Below are 19028 nucleotides of genomic sequence, written 5' to 3' on the forward strand. Positions count from 1 at the left end.
CTTGGTATTTAGGGTCTAGCTACTCACTGAGGAGACCTCGAAAAAGGTTGAAACCGGTCTGGGTAGTGACCCCACCCATAATGTATTGCAGTATACTACATCTCTTAGTGAGAAGTGCTTTACATTATGGAAAATACTAAGCATAGTGATCGGAACTTTATCCACCTTTACAATGAGTTGCCCTGGTGTTGCACCACCTTGAGACTTGAACTACGTTCAGGAGCAAACTTAACTGTTTGCTTACTTGGGATTAGGAGTAAAATAACTAAGTTTATAAAATTACTTGGTAACCCTAATATATATATATATATATATATATATATATATATATATATTCTACATTTGTAGAAATGCTATACATTTATAAATACACTTTGATAAATAATATAATTCATCTTGGGGATAAATTCCGTTGGACTTTGCTCAAAAGTATTCAGTTTTTACATATTTTTCTGTGACTACAGTGTGTGGGGAGAGGATACTGATCTTAAATAATCCCAGCACATCGCCTTAAGGTTACAACTTCAATTTGCATTGTATATATTTAGGATTCCGATAATTTTACGGTTCTTAAATACCAGTTTCCGATATTTTTCTCGGCTTCCAAACCCAATTTCTATCTTAAGCAATTCCCCTAGAACCAGGTCACTGATTCTTTGAACCCTCTTCTCAACTTGTACTCGAGTCTTCTATAGGCCATTTGTACCGCCCAATATTTATGACTGGATTTGGTTGTATGTGTTCAGGTGTAGACTTTCTTATTTGAAATGTATTGCCTTTCGATTGAAAGATCCATTTTATTTTAGAGAAAACTGCTCACGTCATCGACGAACCCATTTTGTCTTTGGCTGGAATAAAAATAATTCGGAAATACCGAAATAAATGATTTAGGTATTTCCATATTATTCTGTTGTAATGTTAAAATTAACACTGCTTTTTAACATTGTTATCTGTATTATAGGATTTTCTACCATATTTCGTAATCTTTTAGCTGACACTTGCTTCATTTTTCCAGAAAAGTTAAACTGTGTAAATACTGATTTTGGCAAATCAAAAACCTTGCACGTTCAACTACAGATAATACATTCCAGCACAAGAATTTTCTTCTATAAGATTAGTTCATCAGTTATGGGAATTAATGAACATATAGATGGATTTCATAAGTTATAAAGTTTTGATTTGTCTTTAGTAAATTTAATGACCTTAATTACACCAACTAAGATTCAAACATTGAAGTTCTGAATTAGTTTTACAAGAATTCAAAACCTTCTCCTAACCCTCGTTAGTAACAAAATTGCATATAACTAGTATTAAAAATTTGGTTGTTTGAAATCTAGTAATACTTTCGACGTAAGGAATATTTTACAGATGTACCAAGGTGCAAGGTTTTTCATCCCACAAAACAAGCCATCCGAGTACATGCAAGTAACAGAAATGACATTTGCAGTCTCAGTCTTAGATGTTTCGTCTGTTGCTCCAACCTCTCTCTCTGCTTTTCTCCCAATTTAATTACAACAGTACAAATGGAAATGGTCTTCAATTCTAATGCGATTAATGTAAAAATCCCTGTCACGAGCTTATTGGGAAAAGAAATCCAACGTGCCTGCGTTGGATTCCAACAAGCGGCTTCTTCGGCAAGAAGATTCTATATCTTCATCTCCTGTCATTATAAATCCAGACCATAATCAGGTATTCTGCAATGTTACTATTAACCGGAAGGAATTAGCTACATGTCTAACAAGCATAATACATTGGCCTCATAGCCTTAGTTCCTTCGACCGTAATTCTTATTAAAACAAGACAAACTATGTCTTTGTGTGGATATGTGATCCATTCCATATGAGTGGAAATTAAATAATACAGTACCTCAGGACTCGGACTGTGAGAGACAGAGAGAGAAACAGAAATGCAAATTATCCGTAATACAGCTAGAAAGACATGCCCATAGGGGAAAAGAGGCTATATAAGGGTTTTTGTACTAACGGCGAGTTAGTCTTTCTCAGCAATGGTAGTTTCTCATCACTCAAATAACCATACAAATCCATCCCAAGAACACTCAGATATAACACATGTAACTTATTCCTTTGGTTAATTTAGCATATATTAACAACTATTTCTTCGTATATTGTTGGATTCAAGACATTCTTTGAATGTAATCCATATTTCCATTTAACACACCAATGAACATTAGTATGGAAAAGATGTACACTTAAATAAAAATGAAATGTTTTGATCCGTGAACGAATTGCAAAAAAGCAATACGACTTTAGGCCTTATGAGTCTGGCGATATCCATAGAGGATAATGATCGGGAGATCGGCTCTTCCTTCAAGAAATCACACCAAAATGGTATTGAAAATGTTGAATTAAATAACAGAAACATAAAATCTGTACATTAGTTGCTGGCTAGTTAGTGGAATTGATAATATTTCGCTTTGCAAATAGGATATGGGTTTTGAACCCTGTTGTGGAATGGGTTGTTTAAATATCTTGTAGGTTACACCACCAGTGTGCAACCGCCGTCCTACTTATAAGAAACATGAAATGGTTTGCATACTGTTTGATCGAGAATTCTGGATCAACGTGGTACTTTTCAAAATAGGACATAAAACAAACATAAAACCAAATACGTATTTCTCACTGATAATCACTCTTTCCAAAAGAGGAAAAGCACACCAATATAATGAGAAAATACGTGTGATTATAAATAAAATGGGTTGTGTTCTCCGTGTGACGGAACGATCATCGTAATCAATAAGTGCAATAATCTCCGATTATAACGTCTAAATTTTTATTCCCTGGGAAATGGCATGTTACCAAAGTAATACTTTACTTATATAATTTAGTTGTATTGGTGAGTTTGAAGATAAAATATTAATGCATACCGTTTGTGTACATTAATTTTTTGTCAACATGATAAATTAGTTTTATGTTTCCGTATATTAAAAAAAAATTCATAAAAGTAGAACAATAAAATGGCAATTAATGAAACTACGAATTCCACTTGAAAGGATTGTTTACTCAAAAGCCACAGTGTATAAATCTGTTTCCTGAAGTCGTTTAAGTAATTATTCCAAGTTATTGTTGTTACCGTTATATGTTCAAACAGCGTAAAGACATCTTTAAAAACAAAAGTCATTCTGGTGGACTGCAAGGTCATTTGGGCCACGATTAGACTAGACTTCTCACATGAGGATAATTACAGTTCATTACAGACCGTTAAATTTCCTCTTTCCGGGTACGTTTATAGATCCCCCCACCCCAACTAAAAGAGAGAGCTTTGTCCATTAAAATAAACACAAACCAATTTATAACTTTCGAACGAGTTCTTTTTGGACAGGACACGATTTGTAGTAAGCTACAAGGTTATTCAGTTATCTGTTTAATCAGGGTTCTCACCCTCCCAGTTCATTCCCCGAAGTGTTTCTCGGTGAGTCATAAGTCGACTATTAAGAAGGTAACTTCAACTAAGACCTTGACAGATGCGATAGACGTCTTAAATTAGTGTTTAATGAGTTCCATATGACTAATTACATTGTTAAAGTAACGTCATTCATATTTAACAATGACACGGACTTATGTCGCCTACCTTGTTTTGTTTTCCTTCACATACGATTAATGATACGATTTTTTTTTTTTTTAGAATACACTTTGCAATTAATTGAGAGGTGAATATATTCAAGGTCCTGCGAGATTGAATCAAATTTCGAGCTGTGCAGCATGGTAGTTATCGATAACCTTAATGCTTCATTCATTCCTATGGCGTATGAATCATCGAATCGAAGCTTATAAATGATATTTCAATGATCTATGGGGGGGGGGGGGGGTCGTTTAAATGAAAAGTGGACAAGTCGAAAATAGGACAAAAGATTTATTGATCTATACAAACCTGCAAAGCCTTTGAGACATGTCCTAAAGTGAAGTTAGCACCATTACACGATTACCTGTTCGTAGAACGACTTTGATGAAGCTTGTGAATTTCCTATTATGGCTTTCATTAAAATTCCGAAAATGTGAAAATTCGAGGAGGGAAAATCGGGCATTCCCAATCATACCTCAGTGGAAGGCGAGTTCTCCTTCATACGGAGGAAGAGTTTTAGTCCTGCAAACCGGGCAGGAAAACGCATGCAATTTAACATAGATAATACTGCCCTTAGCCTTAGTTGTCTTCCGTAATTCCAAACAACTCAACCATACATTTTTCCCACTCATATTCAACATCATCGCCTTTAGTTATCTCAATATTCTTGAGCTAGCATCGCAACAATCCAGGAATTCGGTCAGTAGAATGTTCATAAAACCCACCGAAGGTACCGATGCGTGATAGATTGGTCACGAAATATCACAAATATGAATTAAATTATATGAATTAAATCGTATTTAATTCATATAATGGAAAGAAGTGTTAACACAACTTTGAGGGTATTTAAAATTCATAGTGATTTGGCGTCTTTGTTGGGAGGATGGATGCTTATGCCGCGCACTGAGGTATAGTTGGGAATGCCTGATTTTTCCCTCCTTGAATTTTCACATTTTCGGAATTTTAATGAAAGCCATAATAGGAAATTCACTAGCTTCGTCAAAGTCGTTCTACGAACAGGTAATCATGTAATGGTGCTAACTTCACTTTAGGACATGTCTCAAAGGCATCGCAGGTTTGTATAATTCAATAAATCATTTGCTTTGTACCGAACGGATAACCTGATGCCTCATCTGTACGGTAAGAAAATCATAAGATTCCGATGATATATCAGGTACAAATCTCAATGCCTTTTTAAGTGCCTTTGCTCGGTAGAGAGGAGATGTTTTCTGCAACCCAGTGCATTGCAGACATTTGTGAAAATGTAGGTATAAAACTAGCGATGTCATCGTTTCACTGTCCTAGTTGGGAAAAACACATGCAATGGATGGCGTCTTCACCCTCCATCTTACAGACATTGTTCGAATTCCGCTGTAGCATGGATACTTGTGAATGCTTTAAAGTGTAGAGGAAGTCATCACCCTACTTACTGATGGCCTGAACTGGCTTAAAGTCCCATGTTTGGTTTCTAGAATTTCCAGATTATCCAACTTTTAGCCCAACCACGGCATTGATGTTCTTATAAGGTCGCGAACCTTTCATGGGTAAGATTAACTTAAGCCATTCATCATCACCGTCATTACTGCAGCAAATTTATTCAAAATGATTAGTGCGGTTGATCTGTTTAGGAGCATCACATCCTTTGCACAATTCGGTATTCCCACTGCTGTTTAATCCAAATAGTAAATCCATACGTTCTCTCGCATGTACTCCTCATTCCTTCCTTCTGTCTGTCATAAAAAAAAATACCTGCTCAACTTTGAGGACTTCTGTGAGAGTTTCAGCGTTTATCACACTCCTGAGAGATTTGTGAATGATAAGGCTGTAGATGAGTCCTCTCTCACACACACACACACACACACACTTCTCCGAGTAAGGAGACAACGATCACTATTTACTGAGGTACGAGTTGTCCACTTTTCATATGAACGTTAAATAATTCTAGCGATTTTTTTTTTCATGAAATCATTTTACCGGATATTTTATACTTGCATAGCAAATGATTCTTTTTTTAAAGTCGCTGTGAAATTGAGAATTGTTGATGGTGCTTTTCAACATGCTTTCAACAAAGTGCTAGCTAACTTCCAGAAACAAAGTACAGTATTTTTTGAATGAAAAGACTAAGTTTAAATTTTATAAACATTTCATAACTACACCTCCGTTTGAATAAACTCCTCCCTCTATTTAAATGGCTTCTTATTTATATTAATAGAATTCGCCCATAAAGTAAACAGCAAAGCAAGACCACTGAAGCATTTCAAGGATTATTACACAGGAAAAGACATCGTCAGTTTCTTACATTCGAGGGCAAGACGGTCTGTATCTCGCGAACTTCATCTAGAAGTCTTGGTGGTGGCTGACAGCAAAATGGCTCGGTACCATGGAGATAATCTACGCCATTACGTTTTAACTTTAATGTCAACGGTAAGTTAACATAATTTTTTTATATTTCATAAGTAGCGAAAACGATTATATAAATTTAAATAGAAATAGGAGGATAATTAATGTCGTTCGCTTACTTTTCAAGCTTAATATTAAGTTTTGTTGTTCAGAATTAGTAGCATAAAATTTTGCTAAAAGTTTTGTGGGCTCCTACCACAGTTGAGTAATCTACTTAACTGAGTAATCTTGATTCATTTAAGGATGAAAAATATAATATGGTATGCATCACAATATGGCAAATAAACTGATTAAGAAACACGCAGTTTGAACTTTATTTCTAAATAAAGCTAATAAATTATTTAACATCCGATATTTCTCTAGAGCAACACTATCCTCACAATGAATACAGTGTCCAAGCAAACATCGAATATTAAAATCAAGTTTCTTGACAATTGCGTTGGAATAAAAGGCAACCTCTCTTCAAAAATAAATAAAATAAAACAGTATTAACGAGAAATATTCAAACCCTTAGCCCCACCCACGACGCTAAATGTACGAGATTTGTTGCAACCCTTCGTGGGTGGGATTCACATAAAATATGCGAAAAATATAAATGATTTTTATTATTATTATTATTATTCGTGTCATAGTTTTTAACTATTTAACCTGCTGTATTAAAAAAAAAAAAAAACTTTTTGTCATTCTCTAAATTTAGATAATTACTACTAAAGGTGAAACACGCCTTAAGCACCGAACCTGCTAGGGACAAGGACCAGACGAAGCGGGGATATCCTTATCAGGAGATCAAAGTCCCGTAGATTGACTTACGTGTCATAAATATTCATCACGTCTTGTAGGTTAAAGAGTGGCTGAGTTAATATACCAATAAATTACAAGATTAGACTGCTACTATTAATACCTCCTAGTAATTTTAAGCATAACATCGCAGAGTTTACAGTAATATCTTATGTTCTTGTTTTTCTATGTGTGCTTTAATCACTACTTGAAATTTAGATTGGATTTTTAATGTATTTATTCCATCGTTATCTATGGGTATGATGTACAGCAGTTGTACTATAACGTGTCTGTTTTAGGGTATATATGGACGCCAGTATTATTTAGTGTAAGTGCGGTAGAAACAACTTTCCCTGCTCCAATAAACACAAGGATAAACTTCGGTTATTTCATAGTATTGCCTTTTCCGTATATCATACTTGTAGGTAATATGGATGAATGCGATGTACAAGAGCAATAATGCCAATATAATTACCACTGTATCATAAACCTATCCAGGATTAATTAATTTTGATGTTGGCGAAATTCATAATGTAATATGCAAAAATTCCCACAGGTGGCCCTAATCTACAAGGATCCGTCCATTGGCAACAATATCAACATTGCTGTAGTGAAGCTAATTGTTATGAGTGAGGAGGAGGTAAGTGCATTTTAAAATTGCATGTAGCAGTGTGTGCTTTGTGAGAGAGAATTATGCAATGCAAGATTAAAGAAAAAGTTTTGATACCTATGACACCTGCATGACTTCTTCCCTCAAAAACCAGAAATGAGTTTACACACTGATTTAATGTCTTGGTCTTAAGGAAGCATCGTTTTTTTTTGGGGGGGGGGGGTTCTATTGGTTCCACTGTATATCAGTAAATTGTATTAATCTGCTAATAAAATGATATTCCATTTATGCAGACAGATAAGTTCAATAAGAGGAGATGGCTCATAGATTTCTTTTTCAGGACAGAGATGTTATCTACTCCAGTGCCCCCATGACTCTAAGAAGATTCTGCAATTGGCAGCAACAACATAATTACCAGGACGATACCCATCCTTATCACCATGACACAGCGATATTACTCACCAGGTAGCTATTTAAACTTATAAATTAAAAAAAAAAAAACGTGGCACTGCCTATCATTACTATTGAAAATAATTATAAAACTGGAGGAAAAGTTACGTAAATAACTTTATTAGTGTAGAATTTCGCCTAAGTATCGTAGGCATCGTCAGTACAAGATCACAGAATGACAATTAAACATCAGACAATTCTAAAAGAGGTGAATAATTTCATCTTAACTTAATGTACCTCTGTTAATGTTTAATTGCCATTCTGTGATCTTGTGTGGACGATACCTATGGTACTTAGGCGAAAATTCTACGTTAATCAAGTTATTTGCGTGACTTTTCTTCCTCCGGTTTTATAATTTTTTTTTCAATATGCCAATTCACGGTATTTCATTATTGAAACAAATATCATTACTATTTTTGTATAATACACCCAGTATATTAATGTTTCACTTTTGTCCATAACCAAAGATCCATTACGAACTGGGGAAATTCAGTCTTAATTAATTCAATACGATAGTCAGCTATACAGTAGTAATGTAATCTTTGGTTATAATAAAAGTAATACTACAAATATAATACAATCGCTATATACTGTAAGCGATAATATAGAGACTACTAGAGGAACTGTACAATGCGTGTAGAAAAAAGTATGTACGCAATACATCGTTGTTAATCAAATGGGTTGTTATTGCTACAATTATTGTACACGGGAACACACGTAATATATGGAACACATACTACGAGATATAACAATTCTAGTAATCTTTTAATATACCCTTAAAAGCGATCAGTAAGATAAATGCACTGTTTCCTTTAATTAAAATTATTGCGGTGTAATTATATGAAATAAACTTTTTTACTGTTTGATGCATGGATATTTTTCCCTTCTGTTTATTTGGTTATAATGTGCATTTTTTTGTTTTTTCTAACAGTTACGAACTATGGTTATAACGGTCTTCTAGTTGTACTTCAATTATTTTACTGATATTTATCTTTTATTGATGTAAAACAGGTATTCAAACTATTTCATTTTTATGGCACAGTTTACAATACCCCGAACTGTTTGAATATATCTTAAACGGAGCATCAAAAACAAATTCTGTAATTCAAAATAGCACTAACATTCAATGTTGTAAGTCATTTCTTCTCAAAGCTGATTACATTATTTTTTTTTTTTATATTCAGTAACGAATGAGACCATTTTACTTAATTCTACATTTCAAATAGAACAGAATTAAGAAGGGTGTAGGAAGTAACGTACATCATTCATTAGTGAATGGAAAATTTACCAAAAATGACATTAATTTTGGGATTACCTTGCATTATGGTAAATTCAAAACGAATAAATTGTTATAGCAGCCATACAAATAAACCGGTTACGTCCTTATTTGCTGTCATTATTGATAAGTGAAGGACAACAAGTGTTTCGACTCTTAGAGATCCATCCACAGATAGCCTGACTCCATCATTCCTATGTAACGTAATCCAGTGTTTTCATTAGCCAGTATTTTATAGCTGATGCTTCTTATTCGAGCATATATATATTATTTTCACGTCAAACTAACAGTGAAGATAAGAACGACCGCAAATAAATGAAAGTTTTTCGAGCACTTTTACCTGGATGACGTTGCAACTTTGAATGTCAAGCGCCACACTTCGCATTGATGTCAGTGTGTATGTTATTACTATTTGTGTCATGGAACATTCCAGGCGTGGGTGAAGGGTTAACGATCGTGTTTTGCATCCTTCAAGGGCGTTGGATTGCGGCCAGAAGAATTATCTGTAGTCCGTGAGAAGAAACGGGAAGTGACGTGCCACTTAATCAAGCAGGACAGATTGTATTATGACAACGCAGCCATGTTTACAGTTCGCGTGAGTAGTTGGCCTCTTAACTTGGCTAGAAAAGTCGGTTAGCTTATTCTTGGACAATGTTATCAATAAAAAAAGTCACGAAAAATACTGTAAAGTTAATGTATGAATTATTTTAACTCTTAGTGACATCATAATCAGTTTGCATTTTAGCAGGTGCAAACAGTTCTTGCATTTGACCTTCACAAACAAGCTTATTTCCTGCTTTGGTCGTACCTGATATATAAGCACGATTCTACACCTGTCACTTCAGCTGGTGGGGGAAAAAATAACTATTTATTTTCTTGTTAATACTGATTTCATAATTTTAGATCAGTAGAGAGAATCTCACTGAGCACTGTTCAAATCTGCGGAAACTCAAAATGAAATTATAAAATACGTATATTTGCAACAAGGAAAAGTAATATCTAATGAAATTTGTTATTAATAACTTAATAAATAAAGACTTAATTTCCTACAAGAACAGTTACTTAAAAGGGTGCCTTTAATATTACGTGTCTCTAATAATAATAATAATAATAAACCATCAGAACAATTAATTGATTGGTACAATACCGATAAAAAGCTTTAGTATGCAACTTATTCATATTTCTGCCTTAGAAAATAATCGCTATAACCGTCCTTAATCTATATCTTCTGTTTCCAGGAATTGTATGATTATGTTAATTATGACTAGTACTGACCAGATCAACAATAGCACAATTCCCAAGATGGTGTTTCTGTATTCAGAATTATTGCCTTCGTTCATTGTCACTGAACTTTTTAACTATCAATATTTCATCCAAACTTTAAACATCGGGGAATAGCGCAAAAGTTAACCTCACGAAAGTGTTTTTGCCTGTTTAACCTAAATTACACTTAACTGTTAAATAAGCAGATTGCTCTTTAATTGTATTAGCCTAAATAATGGGATTAGACACAGCATAAGCAGTCCTCCACCTACGCCTCCTATGCAATCTCTTTCTATCCCCCTTTCCTACTTCATTGCTACTGATGTTAACGTCCTTAACATAAATAACTCTACCCACAGTTGATTCATGGCTCTTAATAATTCTTTAGCAAAAGAAAATAGTTTTGGAAAAATTCCGAACATGTCTGAAGTTGGCCAATAGTGGAATCGTCATTTCCAAATTAAAATATCTATAATTATGAATGAAAATGAAGTATAATACTTACAATATGAACAACTTTGCCAACCGACTTATTTATTTATGAGGGACAGTTATTCCCTTCAGTTCTCACTATAATATAAATAATAAGGATAAATGTGCATCGTTTTGACTGAGAAAATTTTATCAAGCCAAGTATTTTTACGAAGTGAATGTTAAAACAGGTCTATAATGTGAAATAAATCTATCTCCTTTTGACATAATACATTTTTGCTCGCGCATTGTTTTTCTTGCATCCGGGATCCTTACAAGTGAACCCTGAGAAATTTCAGCCACATGAACCCCACACACACCTTCCATGGGACGTTTTATTATTAATTAGAATAAAATAAAGTGAAGTCAATACAGCCTACCACCATCTCAATTCAATCATCAAGAAAAAAGTAAGGAAGTTCTATTTTTCTAGGGAAGTTTTCTCATAGAACTTTAAATAAACCGAGCTGTAATAAGCAGAAATTCTGACAAGCATGTAAAAAAAAAAAAGTGACACGATCTCAGCAGCTGACACAAAAATGCAAGAATGAGAAAGCCAAGTCTCTGAAATAAATAAATATAAAAGGCAGTGTTAATCCCAAATGGGACTCTTTTTATCAACTATAACGGGCACATACCGTGATTGTACGTGATAGTCAGACGTGAGTATACTAAAATAGTAAAATTCAATAAAAGTAAAACAAATGTTTTTAGATTTATTGAATATTGTTATAAATGACTTTTATTGTATTCTGCACTCCACATTTTAATAAACCCAAACATTTCAATTAAGAGAATGTAATTCTCTGTTCTAAGTAAATTTTCAAATGCAAATAGTGCAACAAATGTCCCATAACTATGTAATTTTTATTGACTTGTTTTCAGGGAGGATTTGTGTCGATATCCACGTGCCTGCGACACCTTAGGTGAGTTTACATATTTTATTTCTTTATTGTACTGTTTTAAGCATGTTTGTTCAAATCATTCTTCTTCGGGGGGGAGATAAAAAAACACGAAAACTATCTGTCTAAAAAAAAAATTGGAATGCAGCTTGATCGGAGAATGCCGGAAGCTGCTGTAAAATGAAATGAAAATGAAAAGTTAATTTTTGGAAAAGCTTAACAGGTTTATCCGTAGCATTGTGATTGCATAAGTTAGAGACACAGCCAGTTTATAAATAATATTGCTTAAAAAAATATATAGTAAATCACATTGCATACATATTTCCCAGAACAGGTCGCTTAAATAGCAACTTTTTTTTTTGCTTTGTCTGTCATAATGAGTAGTTGGCAAAGACGACTTGTAGTTCGAACCGAAAACAATTAGCGAAGGAATAATTCGTATATTTACAATAAATCAAATATGAGTTTTCTTATGGTGTGCAACTAAATTTTCAGTTGTGTCAAGATCGTCCAAGTGGATAGCATTAACAATCTAAATCATTTACTTTAATAAATTTAAGTACATGATTTTCACCGCTCCAATTATTTGGATGCTTGAAAAAGTACCATGTTCTCTATATCAGAGTTCTCCGGATTATTTAACCGTCAGCATACTAACGGTGTCGCGAAAGGTTGAAAATACCACCCAAGGTTGCCGTATAATCATTAGTGGTTGGTGTTCTTACCTAATTCAACAGAACAATCTTTCATTTATGTTTGGAAAATATCAACACATTTTCAATATGATTAACATTTTCATTCATCATTATTCCCACACACGAACGTTATACTATATTAGTATCGTCGACGGGCTAAGGATTTTTATTTATTTTTACATAATCTGGAAACCTGCTCTAGAGAATAAATATGGAACTTCTTCGATCCACTTGAGGTCTCCAATAAGCGGGGTAGTGGTCTCGAACCGACGAACTTCTATCTAAAAACAGTCGCAAAATCCATTCGGCAAAAAAGGTATTAACCAGTCGATTAACCAGGCCGACAAAATGTAACATAGTTCACTCTAATTAATCCTATTTTAAAATAGTTTTGTTTACAAATATTCGAAACTTTCAGCTCAGGAGGGAATGCTGCCCTTAAATTAGTGTAGGGTTTGAAAATTTAAGACTAAAAAATTTTAAAAAAAACATAACAGCTTTTTGATGTGCAAAGAACAAGGAAGTTACACACTTACTGTTATTTTAGTTGTAATCCAGATTCGTTTTCTTTCGTGGAATTTGAAGTTATTATAATAACACACTGGCAATACTTTTTTTGTCATGCTCTCCAAATTTTGAAGTTCTCTCTCTCGGCTTTGCATTGCCGGCTTTTCAGCAATTCCACCGTTAGTAATGCATATAAATGAATGTCATATTGTCAAAGATAATATAATCGATTGAGAAATTATGACGATGAATTTCATGCGAGTGTGACACATTCTATTTATGGAGATTTAAAGTTCTAAGCTTAGTCAATAGAGCAAGATTTCCGGTTTATCTAACCTTTATCTCACTCAAGGTATTAAACGTACGATAGGTTTTTTCCTTTTGTGAGCGGAATTCTCGTAAAAAAAAATAGGAATAGACTACTGAGGAAAATATAAAAAAATTCACTTTTAGACTAAAAAAACTGCATTAACTAAAACATAAATCTTATAGAAATTTTCAAATTTACATTTCGCTAAAATTTTTACCTTCTAATATACTTTAGCCAAAATTAAGATTAAAGTGTCTTTTTTCTTTAATTTCTGATAATTAATCAATTATTAAATATATTGTTGTTAATAGTAGTATTTTCGTATAAATACACGAGCTGAAAAAGAGTTCTCAATTTTATTCTGGTAATTTAACTGGAAATTGTCCACCGTCACTGGTTCTGATCCCTAAAAATGGAATTTGGACTTTCTATCAATGGACAGAATATTTTCACAAGAATGATGTTTTAGTTTCATTCATGATAAAACGGCATGCTGCCGATTCAGAAGTGAAATTCAGATTTATTAAAATATATAGTTCAGTCGGTGACTGACTACTAAACTGTAATAAATTTCAGTATTCATCCTTAGAGACTTGTACAACTTCAGAATTGAAATGTTTCCTACAGCCCCCCCCCCTCCCTAACATAAAGTAATGTTATTCGCTATGACAACAGCTATTTAATATTTGAGTACTTGTAATAACAAGAAATTTGACTAGGGTTTTCTAAAAGAAAACCATTAAAATTTTCTAAAAGAATCTTCATTCACTTTAAGTGATTGACTGGAGAAATATATAAGCAAGTGTTATCGTATGGAATATTTTTATTTGATTTTAAAGCCAGAATAGTTTCATTTTTATATTTGATTTTATATTTACATTTACCAGACTTCTAAGCTCTACGACCAAGTATACTTGGTTTCCGAAACATTCGAATATATTTTCTCTGAATTGCTCATACAAGTGATTTACACAAACTATAAATTGCGTGCTTATGTAAACAGGTTCTTTTAGCTTGTTCACGCAACCTTCTTCAACCCTGGACTTTCCAACCAAAGGGCATTGTCATTATCGAGCTGCCAGGCTTTTGTTGTTATATAATTAAAAAATAGTTTTAAATCTGGCTTATTTATATAATATAGAATTTTTTTTTTTTTTTTTTGGCCGAAGGTTTCGCACATAAATGTTTGGAGAACACGAGTGCGTATCTCGTGGATACAGTTTGACTATTATGCTAATAGACAATTTGCTTTCAACGCTATTTTTGGGATTATCCACAAATATCGCATGCCAGCAGTTAACTTTTCCAAGTCACGTAAAATAAAAATCATTCATTACGTACCGTTCAATACTGGTTTTATTTGCCGCAAAAATTGAAATCGTCCGTTTATCTCTGTCCATAAACAAGTTATTCTGGCACTCTGTTGGGATATATTTTAATCAAATTTGGTACTTGGAATCCAAACAAAAAACCTATCCGCCCTTGTTTCCATCAGATCTTTTGCAGTCGAAAAAATTGTCGCAACTTATGTATTGCAGTAATTCAGCTCTAGCTGGATAGAACTGGCTAAATGAAATTTAAGATTTACGATGCACACAAGATATCCATGTGGGTTGGTTTAATTGGTTTCGATCAATTCGTTTTCGTCAATGGAACAAACTCAATCAGAAGAATTCAAGATAGCCATTAGAGTAAAAGTATCAACGGAAAAGAAGTAGAACTGTCGAAGACATTAAGTACCAAGTGCACATAATTGGTGGTCATGAAAAAAAAACAATTCAGATTTTTTTCAATAAATGCTAAACGATGTTATATTCAGCCAAATATGATTGGGGGAGGGAATCACTATAGTATTCACCACTAAACACGAGGATAATCTTCTTGCTTGGTATTGCTTGCCTTTCAATCAAGTGATGTGGACAAACATCAAAATAGAGAATTGCACAGTGATCCCACAGAACGTTCTAAAAAAGAAGTGCAAGAATTTTTCGAGTTAAGAGAAGGCAAAGAAAAAAATTAGCCCTTGTTAGAGATCTAAACAATAGAGGTGGAAATGATTACCAGATATATGTATTCGGAAAATTTGGATAAAAGAGCAAACTATGTTAATAATTGTAATATCTGCTGAATTTCTATTCAGGACACTGACTAGTCACTAACAGTGTCTCGATATAAAGATGTGCTCGTATCCGCTTGGAGAGAAGACACAAGAAATAAGTCATTTGCTATGCTATTTTTAACAGCAATATTGTCATGCTTTTTCATGTCGAAAGAGTATGCAGGGGATTTTAAATAAGAAGTAATCATTTAATGTTGAGCAGAATAAAAACATTTCATATTGAAAAGAAAAAGATATGTACAAAAATTTTAAAGAATCTGAAGTTTGAGCAACTTTCAAATGTGAACTGGCTAGCAAACATACAAATATTATTTTAAAGAGTTTGAAAATAAAACCCAAATCATGGAGACCCGCTGACAGACTCTGAAGAAAACAATGAGTCAGTCAGAGAGAGAGAGAGAGAGAGAGAGAAACATGTGTTAAAGTTGTCTGAAAGGACTGAAAAATCAGAATTCCGTGGTAAAAAACTGGAGGCCTATGGAAAAGAAGAAAGCTTGTCGAAAGGTCCTTAAATAAGTCACTATGTGTTCTGAGAGAGAATACAGATTCAAATATCAGAAAGCAAAAATAATGTGTAAAAGTAGCTAAACAAAAATCATAAAACGGGCAAAATGTCCTCGAGACTATCGAAAAGAGTTACATACCGAAGAAAGAGTACTGTAAAAGGAATCAATGATAAAGCATGTAAACTGGAGACAGATATTTTAAATGTGTAGAGTATTATTATTTTGAAACTTTGCTAAATGAAACAAGAAATGATAGAACAGTAGCAGAAAATATTCACAATGAATGCAATTAGAAGTATATATATTGATGCTGAAGGTAGAAAAAGCTATTAAAAATTCAAAATGTGAAAAAGGCAACAGCAGAAGATGATATACAACCAGAAATCCTCAAATATGTGGAGGTATAACAGTTTTACAGTGGCTACAGTATTGCAGAATTCAGAGTCCTGATCGAAAGGTCGAATTCCGGGAGATTAGAGCACTCTACTCATCTATAAAAAAGAAATAAAAGAATGTGAGAATTGCAGAGGAATTTCTCTACGTAGTTTTGGGTAAGATTAATGCAAGCGTACTTAAAAAAGAGGCAAAGAAAAATTATTGAAAGGGAACTTGAAGATCAAGTTGTGTTCGGGACAAATAGAGGTTTTCAGGATGAAAAGACAAATACAGTAGTTGAGAAATTATGAAACAACAAGGATCTGTAAGTTTTGTAGATCTAGAAAAGGCATAGGACAAGGTGCCAAGAGAAAATCTGCTAAAAATGCTACAATTATATAGTGTAAATGGATGTTATATTTATCTAGACGTAGTGCGTATTTGAGTTGTGAGTCAACGGTTAGAATTGAAAGGGGGGGGGGGGGAAACAGCAACAAGGTTTGATGTAAAATCAGGTGTGAGACCAGGGTGCGCATTACTTCAATTTTGAGATCAGGCCTAATGCCAGATCTCAAAATTGAAAATGTTGTTCATCGCTGCTCTGTATTTCATGCAGATTATGTTATGCTCTTAAATAAATCCAGTACAAGTCTTTAGGATTCTCTAAGCTAATTACTGCTATAACAAATTTAGTATGAAAATCAGCAATAAAAATACACCGTGAAAGCAGGCAGGAACGTTGAAAATATCAAATCTCCTGAATGGGAAGAGCAGTAAAACATTTCAGCTATTTGGGCACAATTTTAAGTGAAGATATATCAAATTAAATATGGAAATAGGCAACGGAAGTAGCAAAGCTGGTATGGTAGGGAGTCAACTGAATAAATGTATATAGAATAAGAGAAATTGCTCAGAACACTAAAGTAGCAGTATACTGTACAAGGCTGTTTAAACCAGTTTTAACTTATGGATCTGAAAACGGAGTTAGAAATAAAACACTTGATCAATGACAGCTGATCACGGATATGGGTTAACAGATAGTATCAATGGTAGAATCATATTTAAAATGAAGATGTTAGGAAGAACCTTGACATTTTTAGCATTCAGGAATGTGTAAGCAGAACTACGCTTAGGTGGTGTGATAATTTAAACAGAATGGGAGAGAAATGTTAACAAAGCAAGTGTTTAATGCCAGGATAGCCGGAGAGTGGGGGGGGGGGGCAGAGAAGACCAAGATGTAGGTGGATAGATGCAGTAATTTAGAAGAAAATCGTTGATAGGAAGTTAGTAATAATGTAAACATTTGCATGGAGTACCATCGTAGTATTACCCTGTACCTCCTTTGGGGATACATATTCAACAAGTTGATGATGATCATTAATATTCAAAATTGCTAACAAATCTTTTCAATTATAACATTTATAATGGGAAAAACTGGAGAAAGACAAAATTATCAAGTACCACTACCTGATAGTGCTTTGAATAACGAAACTTTGATGTAAACATTGCAGCAGTTTCAACGTATTGTATATAAACAGTATAAGACCATCAGCTTAATGAGCATTTGGTGTAGAGCGTAGTATATTAAAATAATTTTCATTGTTAAAGCATGCTAGTTAAATTCTGCTTGATAAGTTTTTTGCTATAATTCAAGCTTTGCTGGGAATAAAAATGTAATTTTAAGATTTCCCAGCCCCATAACTGTACCGTTTTATTCTGAAAACGAATTTAAATTATAAAATTTTCGTGCGCTTCAGTGCAGTAAATCAGTTGTTAAATCAGTCTTAGCTTCATATCCGTCCAATGGATAATTTTTTTTCCTTTCTTTCTCGATTTCGGGTGTCACCATACAAGAATGCGATGAAGAAATGCGCCTTTTATGTCTACAGTCATATCCCACTTGTTATAATTCCAGTTTTATTAGTGCATTAGTTTCAAATTATAATATATTTTTGATTTTGCTATAATTTGGAGTATTTTATTGTAAAAATGCTCATTGCTTTCTAGCTTGATGAAATTCATCATTTAAAATCGCTATTAAAGTTTGAGTTGTTCCAACTAGACTATTTTAATAACAAAATTGGACAAAATAAAATTTTGACTACAGTTCTTATGCCGAAAAAAAACAGCTCTAAGTTTGTACAGTGTTATACAAGAATGTCATTATCAACTTTTTTATGCATACGATCATTTTTAGTTGTATTTGCTGTACAGTAATCCCTCGATTAGTGCGTCATTCTTTTCGATACCCAGATTCGATTAGTGCGCACGCCTATATACATCTTAAAAATAAATGTTACAGATTTTAAAAATTTTCTATCTATAGATTTTTACGGCTAACTATTTTAAAAAAATCACTCACCAATACGAAATAATTTAGTTACCGATTTAAAACATTTTACAAAGTTCATTTTAATGGCATACTACACTACTTCCATGTACACTATGTTCCAAATTTGTACAGTCAAAATTTATGTCGTCTGCTATAGTACGCCCACAGATTCGAGACCCTTCGACACTTCTACTCATGTTACAAAAAGGAGAATTCATTCCGATAATAGGGTAATCAATCCGTCTCCTGGGATGAGTTGTTTATTATTACAATAAACAACTCATCCCATAAAAGAGAAGTTAATCGGAAAATTAACTTCTCTTTTATGAACATTGTAGTTTTTAAAGTGGTAACTATTTTGCTTGTATAAGTTGGAAAATTTTATCTATCAAGCACGTGATTTCGTGTGTTGGCGACCAATTCGTACGTCTTTCATTTCTTTCTCCCCTTCAATGA

General features: G+C 33.6%; 1 protein-coding gene across 1 annotated transcript in view; it reads left to right on the forward strand.

The window, feature by feature from the left end:
• Nucleotides 1-19028, forward strand: part of LOC150101901 (A disintegrin and metalloproteinase with thrombospondin motifs 20-like) — a 186136-nt gene that overhangs the window by 46172 nt on the left and 120936 nt on the right. The window contains exons 2-5 of the mRNA XM_090399926.1: nt 5792-6003; nt 7313-7396; nt 7707-7831; nt 11712-11752. Coding sequence (XP_090256052.1) covers nt 5792-6003; nt 7313-7396; nt 7707-7831; nt 11712-11752 — 462 coding nt within the window. The remainder of the gene's footprint in view (nt 1-5791; nt 6004-7312; nt 7397-7706; nt 7832-11711; nt 11753-19028) is intronic.

Source organism: Typopeltis vanoorti, chromosome 11, assembly GCF_054136105.1.
Source record: "Typopeltis vanoorti isolate ZY-2024b chromosome 11, IOZ_Tvanoo_1.0, whole genome shotgun sequence".
NCBI classification, from domain to species: Eukaryota; Metazoa; Arthropoda; class Arachnida; order Uropygi; family Thelyphonidae; genus Typopeltis; species Typopeltis vanoorti.